The sequence below is a fragment of the Balaenoptera borealis genome (assembly GCF_965194805.1).
Source record: "Balaenoptera borealis genome assembly, chromosome: 11".
Taxonomy (NCBI): domain Eukaryota; kingdom Metazoa; phylum Chordata; class Mammalia; order Artiodactyla; family Balaenopteridae; genus Balaenoptera; species Balaenoptera borealis.
In genome coordinates, this window is record NC_138868.1 from 10,084,318 (window position 1) to 10,099,672 (window position 15,355).

At 59.8% G+C, this 15,355-nt stretch overlaps 1 protein-coding gene across 9 annotated transcripts in view; it reads left to right on the plus strand.

Annotated features, from left to right (window-relative positions):
- SYT7 (synaptotagmin 7) overlaps positions 1 to 15,355 on the plus strand; it is a 62,241-nt gene that overhangs the window by 19,045 nt on the left and 27,841 nt on the right. For 2 of the 9 annotated variants that reach the window (XM_082342659.1, XM_082342665.1), the window contains exons 2-5: positions 5,611 to 5,714; positions 9,931 to 10,010; positions 14,039 to 14,170; positions 15,076 to 15,300. In XM_082342659.1, the coding sequence (XP_082198785.1) occupies positions 5,611 to 5,714; positions 9,931 to 10,010; positions 14,039 to 14,170; positions 15,076 to 15,300 (541 nt within the window). Of the gene's footprint in view, positions 1 to 5,610; positions 5,715 to 9,930; positions 10,011 to 14,038; positions 14,171 to 14,665; positions 14,790 to 15,075; positions 15,301 to 15,355 lie in introns of those variants that run through there. The other 7 variants (XM_082342663.1, XM_082342668.1, XM_082342667.1 and 4 more) reach the window with 4 other exon arrangements.

Below are 15,355 nucleotides of genomic sequence, written 5' to 3' on the forward strand. Positions count from 1 at the left end.
GGGATCCTGGGGTGTGTGTGTGTGTGTGTGTTTGTGTGTGTGTGTGTGTGTTTAAAAGAGAGAGGCTCTCAAACTCTGTCACTGCAGCCCGTCCCATCTCTTCTCTCCCATCTCCCATCTTGTTTGGGTGACAAGTGAGATAACGTATGCAAGCACTGGGCATTCAACAAATATTTACTGAGCACCTCCTGTGGGTTTGCCTGTCACAGAGGTTATCGGAATGAACAAAGCAGATACAGCCCCTACCTTCATAGTCTGGTACACAGTAGGCACTTAATAAATGGTAGCCTCTATTACTATCATTCCTAGAGGCTTGGGATTCCTCCTCACTCATTCGTTCAACGAGCATTTATTGAGCACCTGCTACATGCCTGGCTCTGTCCTTGGTGCTGGGAAAACAGCAGTGAACACGAGATTGAGCCCTGACCTCATGGAGCTGACGTTCTAGAAGGGAAGACTGTGTGTGGGCGTCTTGTCCACCTTCAAAGGGGGGCCACCTCCTCAAGCACACAGGTTTGATTCACCTTGAGAGCTCCCGGTGGGGTGGCATGGTCAGGACCATGGGCTCTGCCCACAGCACCTGGCAAAGCCCACAGGACTCTACTGGATTGTCATTAATCCTGGGCTCTAATCGGTTGACATGGCCACCAAAGGCCTGGGCAGAGGGGCAGGGACATGCCTGAGTTTACATCTCACGTCCTGGCACCCCTGGGACTGGACCCCAGAGGCCTAGCTCTCCTTGTTCCTGGTTCACCCAGCCTCCCAGGTCTCCCGATGTCATCTGTCCGCCCTTGTCTGTGTCTCATCCCTGGGACCCAGATGTCTCCTCTGCCCAAGGATAGGTCGTGGAACTCAGCTCTGTCAAAAGGCTGACTAGGGCTGCAATATTTTCTTTCCCCAAATGTTAATATGCTGACGCTAAGGGGACTTGAAACCATGTATGTCATCGGAGGAAGGGTTAGAAGGGCTGGGGCAGCTTTGCCTGGAGAAGACTGGAAGGGGACATGAGAGCTGTCAGCAAGGATTTGGAGGCCTGTCATGTGGCAGCGGGAGCCGGCTTGTTCCCGGCAGCTCCAGAGGACAAGCTTAGGACTTCGGGGGGAAGTTCCAGGGAGACAGATTGAGTTCAGCTCAAGACACAGCAGCCCTAGCTACCAATGCCCATTTGTGGAGGGTCTGCATCCTGCAGAAGCAGCTTCCTGCCCCTGACAGGGCTGCCCAGGGCGTTCGTTCATTGATGAGGCCTGACTTCCAAGGTCCCTTGCAGCCCGAGACACAGTGACTCCGTGCTCTGGGAATGGTTTCACCCTGGCTTGCAGGCAAGAACAGGCTTGCCTCCCTTGACGGCAATATCGCGTGCAGGCCGAGGACATCGTGTCACTTTTGTTCACAGCATCAGTGCAATTTTCACTGGCAAGCATTTGTTTTACCCTGGATTCAAGGGCTGTCCAAGGGTTGCTTGGTGTGGGGGGCAGGGAATCTTTGGGGGAGGGGTCAGCTGCCTGGAAGATGACAGCATCCATTCATGCTGCAGGGGTTCCTAGGGTCACTGATCCAGGAGGGTTCAGCTTTCCTTAGTAACACATCCCTTTCCTCAAATGGAACTTCCTGTGGAAGCCCAAGATGTGAAACAGGGAAACCATGCTGCTTTGGTTGAACAGGGCTTGAGGGGACACAGCCTCATCTAATCGCCATCCATCTGTGTGGCCCCTGAGAAATTCCTGGGAACCCTAGGTGTTCCAAAGAACACACCTGGAAAACCACTGACCACTCGCCTCTGTAGTGAGTGTGATGTCAAGACAAAGAGTGTAGACTGTGAGTCAGACTGCCTGGGTTGGAACCCTGGCTCCACCGCCTACTAGCTGAATGACCTTGGACAGAGTACTTGACCTCTCCGTACCTCAGTTTCCCCATCTGTAAGATGGGGACAATCTTAATGCTCACCTCAGTTATTGTTGTGAAGACAAATTTGTTGCTGCATGTGGAACACCTAGAACACCTGCTCCTCATCCGAGTGAGGAAGGATCAGCCCTCCACACATGAAGGCACCGATTCCAAGAGGTCGAGTGCCTTGCTTGTGGCCACACAGGTGGTTAGTGGCCAGAATAAGGCCTCAGCCTCATTCTCCTAGACTCCAAGCCCAGGGCTCATTCTCCATGCCCGCAGAATACTAATTGCTTAAGATGGGCATTCCCTGGGTCTCTGGGGACCATTCAGAGGGACCACTGGCTTTGGGGATTGACAGCCTCTGTCCTCAGGAGCTCTCCAGCCTAGAGCAGGGGTTGAGGAGCAGGTTTTGATAAGGACCTTGTTTGGCAAAGAGAGGAAGAGGCTCCAGGGAGGTAATTCCTTGGAGAATTGCCCCCTGGCCGGAGATATGTGGGGGAGGGTGCGTGCAGAAAGGGCACGAGGGCAGAGGAATCATCTGGACTCTGACCTCCTGCCACAGCTCCCAGCTCGTGAGCTCGCTGACTCCCCCTCTGATCCTGCCCCTCCCCTGCTCGAAAACCTTCCATGGCTCCTACGGCCTACAGACGCGGGAAGCCCCTCGGTCTGGAAGACAAAGCCCCTTGCCATCAGGCCCTGCGCTCATTCCCAGCCTGGTCTTCGCCACTTCACTCCCCATAACCTAGTCCAGCTCCTCAAGCAACATACCTGACCCTTCTTCCCCTCTCATGCCTTTGCTCTTGCCGTTCCCTCTGCCCAGATTGTCCTACCCTCACCTCACATCCCTCTCCCAGACCACACTGAATACCACCTCCTCAGGAAAGCCTTCCCAGATAGCTCCCTAGTCCAGCAACCACTTCTTCATCTGTGTTTCCAGAGCTCTCTGTACACCTGAGAGGGAACTAACCCAACAACCTTAATAATAATCCGTATCTACTGTGTACTACCACGGGGTGGGTGCCATTATTATCTTCACTTTATTTTTTTTTAATGTAGCGTTTTTTATTTATTTATTTTTATAAATTTATTTATATTTTATTTATTTATTTTTGGCTGCGTTGGGTCTCCGTTGCTGCGTGTGGGCTTCCTCTAGCTGCGGCGAGCGGGGGGTCGGGGGTGGGAGGCTACTCTTCGTTGTGGTGCGGGGGCTTCTCACTGCGGTGGCTTCTCTTGTTGCGGAGCACGGGCTCTAGGTGTGCGGGCTTCAGTAGTTGTGGCTCGCGGGCCCTAGAGCGCAGGCTCAGTAGTTGTGGCGCACGGGCTTAGCTGCTCCGTGGCATGTGGGATCTTCCCGGACCAGGGATCGAACGTGTGTCCCCTGCACTGGCAGGCGGATTTTTAACCACTGCGCCACCAGGGAAGTCCCGATTTTTTTATTTTTTCATTTTTGGCCGTGCCGCACGGCGCACAGGATCTTAGTTCCCCACCCAGGGATCAAACCCGTGCCCCCTGCAGTGGAAGCTTCTTAACCACTGGACCGCCAGGGAAATCCCCTATCTTCACTTTATAAAGGAGAAAGTGGAGACACTGAGAGGTTAAGACACTTATTCAAGGCCACACAGCTATTGAGAAGCAGAGGCTGTAGCCACACTTGGGTCTTTTCTCAGGTATTTTGGGTGTTTTCTTGAGCCTCAGCCTGGGTGCCCTGCCACTCCCTGGTTCTAGGACACCTGGCGTGCTAAGAAATAATTAGCTGAATTCTCACCTGTCCCCTGTGCCTCATGGTACGTTCTTAATAGACAGTGGTTGAAGAAAGCTCAGCCCAAGAATGGAATTTACTTTATTTAAAAGTGAGTTCAACAAAGGAAGGTCTGCTCCCCCAGCCCACATAGCGCCCCACCCCCCAGACCCTCCCCATGTGGCAGGCGCAGCTTCCATGAAGAGAGCTGGAAAAAGCGCCGGCCCCATTCTCGGAAGGTATGTTCGCACACCTCTTTACCACAGGCCTGGGTCTGGGGGCCCTGGTGGTGTGCCCTGTGGTATTATGCACCGCCCCACCCCCAGAAGCCTGGAGGTTAAAGATGGAGGCCTCCCATGTGGCCTGAGAACTGTGACAGATGTGGCCCCTCCAGCCTTGCAGAGCTGTGCTCCTCCACCCAAGGGAGGGAAAGGCAGGACCAGTTCCTCGGTGTCTGTGGCCTGTCCGGATCAGAGCTCCCTGGTGCTGCGGGCCCTGAGGTTGACAGTGAACTGGTGCAGTGGCTTCCTGGGGACCGAGGCTGTGGACCTGGGATGGGAGGAAGCTTAGTTGGCCTGGCAGGTGCCCAGCAAGGGTGGCTTTTTCCCACAGCTCGGAGGCTCCGGAGGTTGGGGAGGGAGGGGTGGGGCCCAAGCAGGATTCTGGGGAGAGCGGGCAGCAGATCGGCTGCCCAGGGCACTGGAGTGGTGGTGGGAGGCGGCCCGAGGGCCCTGAGAACAGGGGATGACCGCCTGGCCCTCCTTCATGAGGCCCCGCAGCAAAGCATGAGACACCGGATGCTAAAACTGCAGGAACCAGGACCAGACAGATCTTGTCAACTCTTAATTACCACCATCGCCGAAACCGAAAAGCCTAAGCAGGCTCCTCTGTAAATAAACAGCGTCTCCTCGACTTTAAGACGCATCCCCGCGTACACATATTTACAGAACACGCGTGATCTATGCTGGTCTCTGTCGACTCACTCCCCCACATGACAATTTCTGGTCAAGTTTTGCCTTCCTTACATTTGCTTTGGGCTCGTGTTTACAGCTACCTGTGAGGAGGGAGGGAGGAGGTTTAATCCGCATTTACAGGGGGAGAAAACTGAGCTGTTAGGTGACTAAAGCCACACAGCTAGCAAGTGGTGGGATTTGCACAGAAACCCAGGGTTTTGCTCCCAGGGCAAGTCCATCAAGGTTTCCACTCCTAAAGCATAGGACCCCCGAGCTGTTAGAATGGAAGCTGTGGGGCAGCCCCTGGGAACATTTAGGACATTGCCAGCCAACAAAGGCGGGGCTGAGCCGATGGGGCGGGAGGACTGGAGGTGAGCTCAGGGGCTAGGGCATGGGAGGACAGGGTGTGCAGAGGCCAGTTGGGTGGACTTGCAGCCCAAGAAAAGCTGAGCTAAAGGGGATGAGGACGGGTCAGAAGGTTCCAGAGTTTCCCTCTTTGACTATACATGTAGCTGTTGAGTCTTGGGCAACACTTAAGAGGGTCTGTCGTTGCCTGTGGGGCAGATGTCCTCAGAGGAACTATGGGAACTAACGCTTTGGGCAAATTCGGCTCGAGTTGTGGCTCCGGGTATGTGTGGGGGGATGGGGGTGGTGGAAGCATGCCACGCAGAAGCGGTGGCTCTTTTAGAGGCATTTGAAAGCCCAGTGGGTGAGGCCTGGCTAGTCCAAGGGCACACTTGGCCTCTCCCTTCGAGGGTGTGAAGTTTGGGGGATGGTGAGGATCCCATGCAGGGCTCGTGCAGCGAGGGACTGGGAGAGACCTGCCGGAGACTCCCATCTTGCAGATGAGGAAAGTGAGATGCAGAGAGAGGAAGAGACTTCCCAAGGTCAGCCAACAAGGCAGAGCTGGGAGTAGAACTTGGGGCGCAGAGCACCCAGTGTGGGTAGGGTGGTTGTTCTGGGGGGCTCTGGGCTGAGGGAGGGTAGCTGGCCCTGGCCAGTGAGGGTCTGACTTGTGTGTGTCCTCTCCAGGGGCGCCCACCCGCGATGTCCTGCTGGTCTCTGCCATCATCACCGTCAGCCTTAGCGTCACTGTCGTCCTCTGCGGCCTCTGCCACTGGTGTCAGCGCAAACTGGTGAGGCTCCCAAGGGCCCTGGGGACGGGGCCTGGCCCTGCGCCCCACCCCCCCACCCCCAATTACAGGCTCGTGAACGCTCTCAAGGGCGCGCGCAGATGACCCACTTGCCCACATCGGCACACTTCCGTGGAAACTCACACCACACGCACGCACGCGCAGACTGAGAATCGAGGCCCCCTCCCACATAGCGCCGAGCGCCCCCTCCCCTCCGCCCGCGGCCCCCAGCACAGGCCTGGGCGTGGCCGAGCCGGGTCCCTGTCCAATGAGGAGGCTCCGCCTGACCCGCCCTCCCCCCCCACCGCCCCGCTCCCGCACATCCATCCTGGTTCTGGGGGTTTGTACAAGCACAAACGGCTTCTTTTCATTTTTAACGAGGGCTGGGAAATTAACGAGCAGGATTAGGCCATCAGTAAGTAACGAGACCATCAGGAGGGACATTCATCACCGGAGGGCGCCGGGAGGAGGAGCCGGGCTGAGCCGCCCTCCCTGCGCCCCGGCAGCTCCCGGAGTGGGGCTGAGCCTCGAGAACCCTACTCATCCCCCATCCTGCTGCCCCAGCTTAGAAGTGCGATGGGGACTTTGGGGACTGCAGGGGGGACCCCCGAAGGTGGGCCCAGGGGTGTCCCGGGTGTGGGGCCTTTCCGGGCTTAGGTGAAGAAGGGTCCCTGGCAGGCACCTTCCATGCCCCAGATTGAGAATGGTGGGAGTGAGGGCAGGGTGCCGCATCTGGGAGCCCCATTCTCTCCCTGCCCGGCCACAGAGGGGCGGGGGGCGCGGTGGGGGGAAGGGCTGTGGCCATGGGTGCTGTGTAGGCGGGGGCTCAGTGCCTTAGTCCTAAAGAAGAGAAGGGGCAGATGCCCCTGGGGAGGGCCCAAGGGGCCCATAACCCAACGTGCTTCCTTCAGGAAGGGCAAACCCGGGAAATGGGAGTGTGATTCTTCATCCCGGGATGTTCAGCTTCAGGCAGCTCCTTTCCCTGGAGAGGAGCCAGGGAGAAGGCCAGCCCTGCCCCACGTGTGAGTGTGTGCGAGTGTGTGTGTGACTCGGGCCCACTCCTTGCATGCGGGTGCCAGACTGGCTGCCCTGCATTGTCCCTGGATTTCCTGTCTCTACGTCCGTCTCAGAATTTCAGGGGAGGTGGAGGGGGGGCTCGGCCACGTGCTTGCGCGCGAACGTCCTCAGAGGCTTGGGAGCAGCTGAGCGTGCACCGCAGCCCTGAGTGTCTCGTTGCAGGCCCGTTCGGCTGTCTGTCTGTCTCTATTTGAAGGCAGGGGAGGGTTGTATGAACAGGCGCTGCTGGTGACCTTGAGTGGGGGTCTTTTGTGCTAAGGGTGTCGACTTTGTGGGCATTGGTGCAGTGTGTGTGTGTGTGTGTGTCTGTTCAGCCCTGTATGGTGGGATGTGGATCATCTCATCAGATCCCCACGTAAGTGCTGCAGTGTGTGTGTGTGTGTGTGTGTGTGTGTGTGTGTGTGTGTGTGTGTGTCTCTGTGTTTGTTGAGAGCCCTACCCCCACTCACCTGGAGACAGGAGTTCAGAGCTGACAGCTTTTGTAGCAGGTGGGGGGCTGTCAGTGCAGTAAGTGCCTTGGGAAGCTGAGAACTGCAGAACCTTCCCTGGCCCAGCCCCTCCTCCCAGCCTCCAGCCAGAACTTCCTCGGGGGTCCAGACCACAGTATGTCCCTCTTGACGTGCTCCTCTGAGCTGCTGATAGAACGTTACTTTGCCTAGGACCCCCCACAATCCTGCCACCCGCTTCCAACCCCTGGTCTCAGAAGCCAGGGGGCTTTTTTGTCCAGGCTGTCTCCATGCTCCATGGAAGGGGCTTTAAAATGCTCCCCCTGCACAGTGGCTGCTGGGCTCTCCTTGCCTGCCTATCCCCTCAACAGCAGTGACGTGATACCTGACAGCCCAGATCCCATTTCCAAACATTAATAACTTCCTTAATCTCCAACTGGCTTTTTCCGGATCAGCCTGGCCAACCCCCTCCCTGATAAGCAGGCTTAGGGGATTGGGCTCCTTTGGAGCTGTTTTATGTCTCTGGACCCCACCTGGGGTTCCTATCGTTGCCCCATTTACTTCCCCCCGAACCCCCAAGGCAAGTCCTGCCCTGGTTTCTGTCCCCCATGTGCCCCAGCTCCTCTGCAAAGGGGTCCTTGCAGCTGGAGGGGAAGCCTCTCTGAGCTTTGGAAGGAAGAGGGACAGGCAGAAGCTCCCAGAACACCCTGGGTGAACCAGGTGCCGGGCCTTGGGGAAGGGGCAACGGACCAGCCTTCGAAGACAAGACGGTGCTGACCAGAGCAAGTTCCCTGAAGACTAGGAAGAAAGAGGAGAAGGGGTGAGGGGTGGGACGGGGGCGGGGGGTGCTCTCAGCAGGGTGCTCCCTGCCCCACGCTGCCAGAACTGCTGGAGAATGGGGGGCGGGGCTCCTGCCTGAGGGTCCTGCCCAAGAAGGGCCCTTGGCCACCAGGGAGGGGCTCCAGGCTCCTGATCTTCCCAGTTGGAACTAGGAATTGTTTGGGATTTGAACTTCTGGGTAATGATGGGAGGGACGGGAGTTGAGCTGAGAGAGGGCAGCTTTTGTGGACCCAGGGGATCCAGCAGCTCTGTTTTTTAACTCTTAAAGTTCTGGCTCAGAGGCAACAGCCTGAGGCTTGGACCCCTGGGTGGGTGGGGCTTCCAGTTAATGGATTGGGGGAACTGCCGGGTACCAGGTTCCACACCAAGTACCAGAGCCCATTCAGTCCCTGCCATTGGGGACTACGTTCCCAGGGGTGGGAGCTGAAGTAGGTAAGCAGAGTAATAATAATAATAATATCTGTGATGAGAAGCTTGAAGGGTGAGGGACCCAGGGCTGATCCAGTGACATCACACCACTTCAGACAGGAGGGGAAAGGGAGGCTGGAGAGGGCAAGGGACGTGAGCAAGGTGACATGGAGAATGTGGGGCACTGCTGGGACAGGACCCTGGCACCCCTGAGACATAGGGGTACTGGAGGTGGCATGAGGGCCCTCCCCCCACCTCCACCCACTTCCTGGGAGCTCCGCTGTTGTTCTCCCTAACCAGGCGGCTCCAGTCCCTGGAAGGGGCTGCAGCTGGCAGGAGAGTCGGGGAACGCGGCTGTGCGGCTTTTATTTTGCTTTAGGGAGGATGCAATAATTGACTGTTGTGGCTGTGGTCTTGGCTCACATGACGGGATGTTGGAGAAATGCGTGCCTGCGTGTGCGTGTGCATGTGCGTGTGCGTGTGCGCGTATGTGTGTGTGTCCCCGACTCCACTCGGCTGGGCAGGGGCAGGCCAGTGCCCAGTGGGTGACAGCTCTGGCCCCTGCACAGCCCCGCTCCCCCGCCCAGGCCCGTGGCCCCTGGGTGTGCGTGAGGACACTTGGTGGCAGCCAGGAATGTTAATGGTGCCGGGCTCTGCGTGAGCTAAATTTAGAAACCCAAACCGAAAAGGTGAATGGTGCTCACCTTCCTGGCAGCAGGCCCTGTCACCGCTACAGCCCTTCCTCTAGCCAGGGGACCTGGCACGCCCACCCCGTCATCCTGCCCTGCCCCTCCCTCCACTCGCGCTGGTTGAGGAAGAGCCGGGCTGCCCCGGCCCCAGCGTCAGTGGGCAGCCTCGCTTCCCAAGGCTGCCTTCCTGTGAAGGAGCGTGCTCAGGCCCTGCCCTGCCTCATGGGCCCAGGGCAGGAGGGACCCCAGGGAGCCCCCCAGACAGTGACGGACATGGCCCCTGCAGGACTGGACACGGGCCCTCTCCCCGCCCCTGCCACTCACGTCACTGGCCACTGCCAACCTTGCCCTGCAGGATGCCACCCCACCATCTGGGGGCAGTGACGTGGCCAGTGGGACGTGGCCAGGCGCCTGAGAGCCGTCTGTCCACGGCAGAGGGAGATATGCTTCTGGGAGCCGAGCCAGAGCCCCAGAAGACAGGCAGATGGGAGGGACCTCATCCCTAGGGGTCAGGGATGGGGTGCAGGTCAAGAGGGTGGGCCAAGTCCTAGAGCCCGATGGGGCCCAGGAGTTGCCCACCAGGGATCAGGGGTTGATAGGGCTGGCACCCCAAGGTGGTGACACCCTCACACATTGGCCCCAGGCCTTGTTGCCGAGGCTGGGCTCCAGTGTACTCCCCTCCCCCCAGGGCCCCGTTCTGGGGGGGCAGGGAGAGTCCAGCCCTGTCTCCCAGGAGTGACCCTGGTGCTGTCTCCACAGGGCAAACGCTACAAGAACTCCTTGGAGACGGTGGGCACGCCAGACTCAGGGCGTGGGCGCAGTGAGAAGAAGGCCATCAAGTAGGTGCCAGGCTTCGAGTTTGGGGTGGGGCACGCAGGCAGCCCAAGTGGGAGGACCACCCCCCCAGATCTGGCCACACACACATTCAGTTTCCCTCTCACAACCTGGTGCCTTGCTCTCTCCCCAGCCCAGTCCCGTACACGCACTCCCAGCACCTCAGGGGGGCCCAGGGCTCCGCCTTTTCTGCCTGTGCCTCCCAGACCCTCACAGTGTTCCAGGGCGCCCAGCCCCGTGTTCTGGCTGCTCTCGCTCCCAGCACTGTCTGCCTCTTCCCTCAACCCCGGGTGCTGCTTCCTCCTTCCAACCCTCACATCACACACGCGCTGTCCCCAAGCCCTGCCTAACTCCCCTGCACCTCCAAGCTCCTCCCTCAGCCCTGGGGCTGGGGTGGTGGCGGCTCAGACTCTTTCCTCAGACCCCACCAATGTTCTGAGGGTAACCTGGAAGAAGGACACACAAAAACCCTGGGGAGCCCAGCAGGACCCAGTGTTGGTCTGCTCAGGGAAAGCAGAGCGATGGGGAGAGACTCTCCCCTCCCCTGTCACGCCCGGTCCCCACTGCACATCTTGCTGCATCTGGCTCGCCCCGGTTTCCCCATTTGGCTCTGAGATCCGTCTTCAAGTCGGCAGGTCTGCCTTGCACTGCAGACCGCCTGCAGACCCCTGCTGAGGGTCACTGGGAGACGCTGGGAGAAGGTTCTCACCTGGTTGGGGGCTCTGGGAACAGGGCTGTAGGGGTGGGGCTCTCCCTAGAGGACTCTGTACCCTTTGGCCAATGGCCTGGCCCTTTCCTCTCTGCTTCTTGGCCTAGGCCTGCACGGGGAGGCTGCTGGGCGCCCCTCCATCTTAGCCTGCCAGCCAAGGGCTCCGCCTGGAAGCGGGGCCTCCCCCAGCCCTCCCTGCCCCACCCTGCCTCCTTCAACTCAAGGCCCCAGCCGCGCCTGCCCACGCCTTCCCTCCTGCCCTTCCCCTGGTCCATCTTCCTCTCTTCCTACTTCCCTCCTTCCTCTCCCCTTCTCCTGAGGGCTCCCTCCCTGCCCCTCCTCGGCCCCCCTCCTCTTTTTTCATCTCCTGCTCTGACCCTTTGGGGCCTTCGCAGAAGCAGTGGGTGTGTGTCTGTTGGGGGGCGGGTAAGTGAAGGGGTGGGCCAGGCCGAGGTTGGGCTTGGGAGGAGGCTGCGGGGAGCCTTTGAAGCTGGTTTTGGTTGCACGCTCTCCAGTCTTCAAAGCCGAGAGCTGGCAGGTCTCAGGGGCTGTTGCAGAGCCCAGGCCCCAGGCTTTCTGAAGAGGGGAGGGACCACATGGCGGGAGCACGGGGCCAGCCCGGCACCTGCCACCTCCAGGCCAGGCCTCTAACCGAGCTTGCAGCCACGGTCTGGGCCAGAGAGCCTGTCTCTGCCAGCTGACCATCAGCTTCCTGGATAAGGCTGTGTGTGTACTAGATAGACCTAAAAAGGGCCCACAAGAGAAGCGGAGAGGGGGCAGTGGGGCGGGGAGCAGGCTCTGCAGGCTCTCTAAGGCAAAGTGAGGGCAACAGTGGGTCGTCCCCTGCCTCTCTGTGGCCCTGCAGTCCCTGCGCCCTCCCACCCTGCTGAGCTCTCAGACCCTCTGCCCCAAGGGAAGGAAGCTACCTTTCTTGTCTACATACCCCCAGGTTCCTAGGCCTTTGCCTCTTGCCTGGGCCCAAAGCCAGTCGAGTGGCAGGAAGCAGGGTTTACCTGCTGCACAATCTCCCCCTGGGCTTAGGGCCTCCTCCAAAAGGATCATGTTATCAAGGATTCTGGGAAGCTGCATTCTTTAATAGTGTTTCTCAAACTGTGTTCCTCAGAGCACTTGTGCCCCATAAAAGATTAATAGTGATCCCATGAATCAAGGGTTCCATGACCAACTAAGTTTGGGAAACACTGATATTCATTGGCACATTAAAGGCTCTGAGAAGTCCTGCAGTACAGGAATCAGTGTTTCATAAACTTCTTTAATTAAAGATCCTCTTTTCTGGTACTGCAGTGCACAACCCAAGGGACCCTGGAGCTCCTTGGAGCACAGGGTGGGAGACCAGCCTGGCAGGGATGACCCTGGGTGGATCTTTCTCTCCAGGACCTAGGGTTGGATGGCCCTCGATTTTGGAGATCTGGAGGGAGCAGGGGGAGTAAGGCCTTCCAACTGCTCCGTCTCTCTGTTACACTAGGGGAGGGGGCCGAAGGATGTCTCTGGTGGGAAAAGGGAATAGGCCCTTCTGTGGAGGGAGCCTCCCCAGGGAGACCCCCCCACCCAGTAGGGTTCCATCCCAGTGGACTGTTCTGCCTCTCCCACCTCCGGCGCCCACTGCCCCTGTGAGCTGGCTCAGGGCTTTGGCCTTGGACCCTGTGCACAGAGTCTCCTGTGAGATGTTTCCAAGGTGCTCTCTGGACTGGCAGAGACTGACCACACCAGGGAGGCCCAAGGGGGCCCTGCGCACTCTCAGGCCAGGGCCACTGTCTCCTCCTGGCCTGGGGGGGGGGGCAGTTCAGCTTCTCTCCCTCTTTCTTTCCTTTGTTCCTGAGTCTAAGGCTGAGAACCAAGGTTGAGGTCAAACTCTGGGGGTGGCGTGGGGGAGAAGCAGGTCCCCCAAGAACACGTTTCCTCCATCCTCAGGGGGTGTGCCTCCCAACACTGCCCTCCCCCCAGCAGGGCTCTCACCTCGGCCTTGAGCAGTGACATGGCCTCAGCACATGCCAGGCCCACCCCTGACTCTCCTCCCCGAGCCCCTTCCCGTAGACACATTCCTGAGGGCTCAGGCATGGCTCCTTTCCGGAATGTTCCTTTGGCCTGGGAGTTGCCCTCCTCTCCCTGTGCTCCCAGTTCTGCTCTTCGGGGTCCCAGGAGCCTGACGAGCTGGTGAAGCCCCTGGTCCTCAGCTCCTGGGGTTTCCAGGCCATGCCTTCTGCTGCGGCTTCTGTTGCCCTCCTCCAGTGGAGGTTCCTGCCTTCTCTGTGCTTCTAGCATACCTGCTTCTTCGGTAGGACATGTCTCAGAACAGGAGGGGGTGGGGAGGCTGGGGTACACGTTCCCTTCCAGACCCAGCAGCTCCAGTTTGGAAAGGGACAGGGGCAGACCAGGTACATGCCAAGGGCTGGAGGCTGAGTCTGCCCATCAGTCCCCCCAGAGAAGGGCAGGCTTCCTCTGCACAGGCCCAGGCCTCCACGTGAAGGGCCCTTCCGTGACCCGCCGACAACCACCAGGTCAGAGGCCTGGAGACGCTTCCCTTTGCTGGGGTGACCCAGCCACCACTTTTGCAATGAGCAGAGTGCCTTCAGTTCAGCTGAGATCTGGCCAATCTCCTGTGAAGGCCGCATCCCAGGCTTTCCCAAGGCCGGGAGAGAACAGAGGAGGCCAGGGGGACCTCAGGCCAGTGGGAGGAGGAGAGACTGGCAGGGAGCTGGGCCTGTCCCAAGAGTGGCTCTGTTGGGTAGCTGGAAGGAGGGAGAACTTCCGGTCTTCCAGAACTGGGGCCTCAACCCCGGCATGGGAGAGCGGATGGCTCAGCGGCTACAGCCAGCCTTCGGGTTCGACAGGCAGGGAGACTGAGGCCCAGCACGTGGGAGGCAGGGAGACTGAGGCCCAGCACTTGGGCAGCAGGGTCTGATCTGCCTTTCAGCAATCTCCAGCCGGATGCCAGCACCCTGTCCTCCTCCCACTCCCCACGCCATCGCCATCCCACCCCAGGCCGCGTCCCCGGCCCCCCCTCCCCTTCCCCTCCTCTCTCACCATCTTTCTCTCTCCCACCAGCTTCCCGGTGCGAGGCTCCAGTCTGCCCGCCTGCAGCTCGCCTCCTTGCACTCGGCTTCTCCCGCCCTGGAGCGTGTGCGAGTGTGTGTGTGCGCGTGCGCCCGTGCGTGTGCCACCCGCCTCTCTTCCCCTCACAGGAGCCGACCCCGGCCCGCCCCACCCTCCGTGCCCCGGGCCCGGCCCCTCTGCCCGCACAGGACTTGCGGTTCTTGTTTCTTCTTGTATCTCCCTGTTTTCTCCCCTCTCTCTCTGCCCCTCCAGTGATCTAGACAGAGACTTTTGGAATAACAATGAGAGCACAGTGCAGCAGAAATGGAGCTCCTACCCTCCCAAGGAGTTTATTCTAAACATTTCACCCTACGCCCCTTATGGCGACCCACGACTGTCCCTCAAGTGAGTGACTTTACCTGGTTTGATCATATGTACCGAGTATCCGAGTATCCGCGCACGCCCTCCGTCCCCCCATCCCACCCGGCCCCTCACTTCTCCTGCTCCTCCCCCATCCCCACCCGCGCACCCCATGGGCAGGCTGACCATGGAGACGAGCAACCCCTCCTGACCCCCCTCGCCTGCCTGCCCCTCCCCTGTCCCCTCCCCCAGGGCTAGCCACCAGGAGCACCCCGTCCGCGGCCACACCCGGCCCCCCAGCTGGTCCCCGTGGCCCCGGCCCCCTCTGTGCAGTCAGGATGGGGTTGCCCGTTTTTGGTCCCTCCCTCTCGGTGTGGCTCGCTTCCTCCTCCCTGCTGTGTGCTGCTGCCCTGGCTGCTCTGGCGGTGGTCGGTGGTCGGTGGTCGTGGCGGTGGTGGCGGTGATGGTGGTGGTGGTGATGAACTCTGACTAACTCGGCTTTCTCTCTCTCCCTGCCTTGGGGCCTCCTGGCCTGGACAGCCCGCTCTTCCTCCGTCGTTAACCCTTCGTTGTCCTGTGGGATAGACTTGGAGGTGGCTGTCCTCCCCCAACCCCCGCCGCCCCAGCCCCAGGCGGTGGGGAGGGGCCCCCCTCCACTGTCGTGGTGCGTTGTTCTCCGACCCCAGCCCGCCCGGTCCCCTCTCTCCTCTCTGCAGGCTCCGCTGGTGACCCATCTGCAGTGCTGATGTCTCTCTCTCTCTCTCTCTCTGTCGTCTCTTGTCCGTCTGTCTCTCTCCTCCTCCTCTCTCACTGTCTCTTTCTTCCTTTTATCTGTCGTTGTTTTTCCCCCTCTTACCACCCCATCCCCACCCCCACGTGTGGCCTGCCCTCCGTCCCCCCACCGCCACCCCCGGTGCCCCTCTGGACCGGCTGCCTCGTGGTGCCTCCAGTGGCACCCTCCTGGCTGGCGCCAAAGTGGCCGCCGCTGCGGGGCTGGCAGTGGAGCGGGAAGGCCGGCTGGGGGAGAAGCCGGCGCCGGTGCCGCCACCCGGAGAGGACGCCTTGAGAAGCGGCGGCGCTGCCCCCAGCGAGCCGGGCAGCGGTGGCAAGGCGGGGAGAGGCCGCTGGCGGATGGTGCAGAGCCACCTGGCCGCCGGGAAGCTCAACTTGTCCAAGTGAGTGATGGCCCCACGGCCGCAAGAGCCGTGAGCTCAGGCCTGCCCCCGCCAG